Here is a 3,981-nt window from a genome sequence, read left to right as displayed (position 1 = left end):
CCCCCCAGCCAGTGGTGATGAGTGAAGGTGACCACCCCTAGTGGAGGCTTGTCTTGGGCGCTCATTGAGAACCAGAGAGTGCACTGCCTGTTCTTGTGAGCAGCGAACAGCTCTGCCACAGCTCGCCCAGTTTGCCCTACTTTGCTTTTCCACTGTATTTTTCCATGTTGATCCCTGTTTAGAGGAGACACACTCACAGCTGAACAGAGGGAGCACAGGACATGGAGGATCACTCCATAGTGCAACAGTCAGCCAGTAAAAGAGACTGTATGAGCAGTTTTATCCAACAGCTGTTGAACAAACAGTACACAGACTTGCATAAATGTGAAGTCTTCACTGCTTTGCCCAGGATCTACTCACTGAAGTCCCAGTTTTACCCCTAAACCATTAAGTGAATGTCTGTCATTTTTCTTGAATAATTTTCAAGCTAATAATGATATCAACGTCATTGCAAATCCCAGCAGTAGGTTTTCATGGTCAAGCAGTCATATTATGAGGGTCAAGCTATCATGAAAATAAAGGGACTTGCCCCTTGGTAGAGTTATGCACTCTCTGACTGCTGTCTCATTTTGTCTTTTAATTTGCCTGTAGGTGAAAATAGCTTTGTCTATTACCTGTATATGTTATGGTTTAGTCCCCCTCACCAGGAGGGTGAGGGAGAACTGAGGTAGGACTCAAGAGTGCTGACCCAGGTGCTAGTAAAAAAACAGGTGGTTTATTGGTGGGGATTACAAAACAGAACAGAGTCAATGAACACATACAACCAGGGCTGGGCAAAGACGGCTAAGGAGACCAGGATGACCAGGGGAGTAGACAGGGTAACGGCAGGAACCAGGAGAGTAGGCGGATGAGGACGGACAGGTGAAAAATAAGAGAGTGGCGAACGACAAAAGAAATCCACAGCACAGGAACTGTCAGTGTTGAAATCTACTTACGCATCGCTAAACTCATGGAAACAAAACATACAAAGAGATCCACAGCACAGGAACTGTCAGCGTGGACTTCTATAAACGTATAACACAAAACAACATATAACCAACGTACAAAATGAAATCCATAGCACAGAAACTGTCAGCGTGGAAATCAAAATGACATATCACACATACCATCAATACAGGTATTTTAGTTTAAGTTCTATTAATGCTTCGGCGACGACGGAGCGTCTGCCAGAGGTATAAATAAGGAGGAAGGTAATCATCGGGATGCACCCCAGCTGTGTGCACTGACAAACAAGTCGCTAATTACCAAATGCAACACAGCCGAGGTGCAGATTCCGCAGTTCGAGAGAACAGAGGAGAGAAAGGTGGAAGAGAGGCAGGTCGCGCCGAGCGGACCTGACAGTATAGCTTTGTTTCAAACCTGGACCTACTCCAGTTTGTACTGGGCAGTCACTGATACCAATTTTTTTCAGACTACAAGTACAAGTATTTACATTTGAGTACTTGCCAATGCCAAGTATTAATGGTAATTTCTAATTATCATAAGAAAAACTGTAGACAATGTTTCCCATGAGATTTACCTTCTGATTGTGATTAAATAAAATATACTGTAACAGGAGGCTTTGCAAATTCAAAAGCTTTGTAATAAACAGAGGACGGTCATTATTCCTATTGAATACAATGTGTAACTGACTGGAAGTTTGTAGCCTGCTACATAACATACTGTAATACAGTGCTTTTTAGCCTTTATAGCAGCACAGCCCTCTGTTTGGACAAAATTATTTGACAACCCTCTCTCAGAATTTCAAGTTTGGGAGCGCGTAAATCCTTCTGATGTCCACTGTCATCTTCACCACAGGGTCAGCTGTTCAACTGTCTGTACGCAGACCCATCACTGTCATGGATGAGACCAATGACCGCTGTGCCATCTGCAAACTTCAGGAGTTTAACAGAACGGTCTTCTGAGGTGCAGTTGTTGGTATAGATGGAAAACAATAGCGGGAAGAGCGCACATCCCTGGGGGGTACATGTTTTGATAGTCTGGGTGCTGGAACTGGCTGTGGCTCCTGAGGTAGGGCAGTCGTCTTCTGACCAGGAAGTTGGTGGTTTGACTCCTGGTCTCTCCGCATGCCTAAGTGTCCCTGAGCAACACACTGAACCCTGAATTGCTCCCGGTGGCCTGACTAGCGCCATTGTGTGGCAGCCTTGTTGTCATCGGTGTGTGAATGGGTGAATGGTGTATGATCTCCTGTAAAGTACTTTGGCCAGTGCAACACACTGTGAAAAATGCACTATATAAATACAGTCCATTTACCATTTACCATTCCCCAGCCTCACCTGCTGCTTCCTGTCTGTCAGAAAGCTGGTGATCCACTGACAGGTGGGGTGACTGTGGTTCAGTGGGTAGAGCAGTCATCTCCCAACCGAAGGGTCAGAGGTTCGAGGTACATTTTGAAGTATCCTTGGGCGGGACACTGAACCCCAAAGTTGACCACGATGGTTAGAGCCATCGGTGTGAGTGTACTGCAAACAAATTCCTTGTGTGTAACATTCTTGGCCAAATATAGGTGACTATCCTGTGATTACTTAGAAAACCTCCAAAGGGAGGTGCCCTGGAGGCATCCTGATAAAGTGGCCAAACCACCTCAACTGGCTCCTTTCAACGTGTTTGAAATCCACACCCTAAGTCTAAGACTGCCCACCCTGTGAAGGAAACTCATTTTGACCTTGTTTGTAGTCGTGATCTTATTCATTTGGTCACTCCCCACAGCTTGTCACCATAGGTGAGGGTTGGAGCATAGACTGACCGGCAAATTCAGAGCTTTACCACTGGAAATTACTCTGAGAAATGACTTTGGCCAATATACATTATTCTCTTCCCTTCTTTATTTAATTTAAAAAAAATGTTCTGACATTTGCTGGCATTTCAGAGTGGCCAAACAAATTTTGTGGTACCATCTAGAATAACAGTACATTTTACATTAGCTATACTGTTTGTCAGTCCTGTGACAGACAGGTGACCTGTCCAAGAGAAATCCAGCCCCTCACCTTGATGCGCTGATGAGCTCTAAATGTTTAAGGAAAAAGAAAAAAAAATGTAATTAACATTACAACAAAAATACAGTCAGGTAAACTGCCCAGAAGTCAGCCTTACTATAACTGTGTTTCAGGCAGTGTGCTGGTGTGTGTGTTGTCTCTCCTCTCTGTTGGCATCCCCTGGTGAACTCTGTGATGCAGTAACAGAGATGACAGCTGAATGATAGATGATCTGCAATTTGAGGAAAAAATGTTCTGGTTACATCACTAGTTGCAAACAGCTGATCACAGATGAACATGACCATAACTTTCTTATAGTTAGGGAATCGGCATATATGTCACAACATCCATTGTTTTGTATTCCTTTGCTCAACTGAAAAGGTGTCATCTACATAGGTAAGACAGACAGAATGTCTATTAGTCTCATGCAATGCACAATATGTGGAGTTTTGTTGGTATGGTTAATTCACATCATTTACTATTATTTAGTGGGGGGGTTGTAATGTGAGTCTGTGGGTGAGCCTTCATAATATTCATATGTACAGTGCATGTGTTTGATATCTTCATTTTTTTTTTGTTACAGGGCATTTGATAACAGTGGACTCAGCTTTCTTACATGACCAGGAGCAGGCAGTTCTCGTCAGTCCAGTTCTTGACCAGCAGGATTGGGCCTGTGTGAGGCTGGTGTATCAGATCACTGGGCTAGGTTCCCTGCATCTCCACCTCAGGCCAGACAGTGACAACTTTGACTACCGGCTTTGGACTGCCAATCGAACCTCTGACAGCTGGCTCATTGCTAGTGTGGATCTACCCAACACTACCATCTCCTACCAGGTAGAGCATAATCACAGTATTCCCTATTAGACTTTTAGATGAAATTACTGTTTGTTCTGACCTAATATGTTGCATTGTAAAGTTTTTTAAATTCACCCACTGTGGGATTGGCTGCAGCCCTCACAACACTGTACTTGATAAGCTGTTTAGAGAACACTGTAGAGGAGGACCC

General features: G+C 44.0%; 1 protein-coding gene across 2 annotated transcripts in view; it reads left to right on the top strand.

Moving 5' to 3' along the window:
* The window catches only part of mamdc2a (MAM domain containing 2a), a 51,338-nt gene that overhangs the window by 17,569 nt on the left and 29,788 nt on the right, over nt 1–3,981 (top strand). For both annotated transcript variants that reach the window (XM_020599381.1, XM_020599382.1), the window contains exon 3: nt 3,559–3,809. In XM_020599381.1, coding sequence (XP_020455037.1) covers nt 3,559–3,809 — 251 coding nt within the window. The remainder of the gene's footprint in view (nt 1–3,558; nt 3,810–3,981) is intronic.

This window comes from Monopterus albus, unplaced genomic scaffold (genome assembly GCF_001952655.1).
Source record: "Monopterus albus unplaced genomic scaffold, M_albus_1.0 scaffold40.1, whole genome shotgun sequence".
NCBI classification, from domain to species: Eukaryota; Metazoa; Chordata; class Actinopteri; order Synbranchiformes; family Synbranchidae; genus Monopterus; species Monopterus albus.
This window is presented reverse-complemented; position numbering and strand designations above follow the sequence as displayed.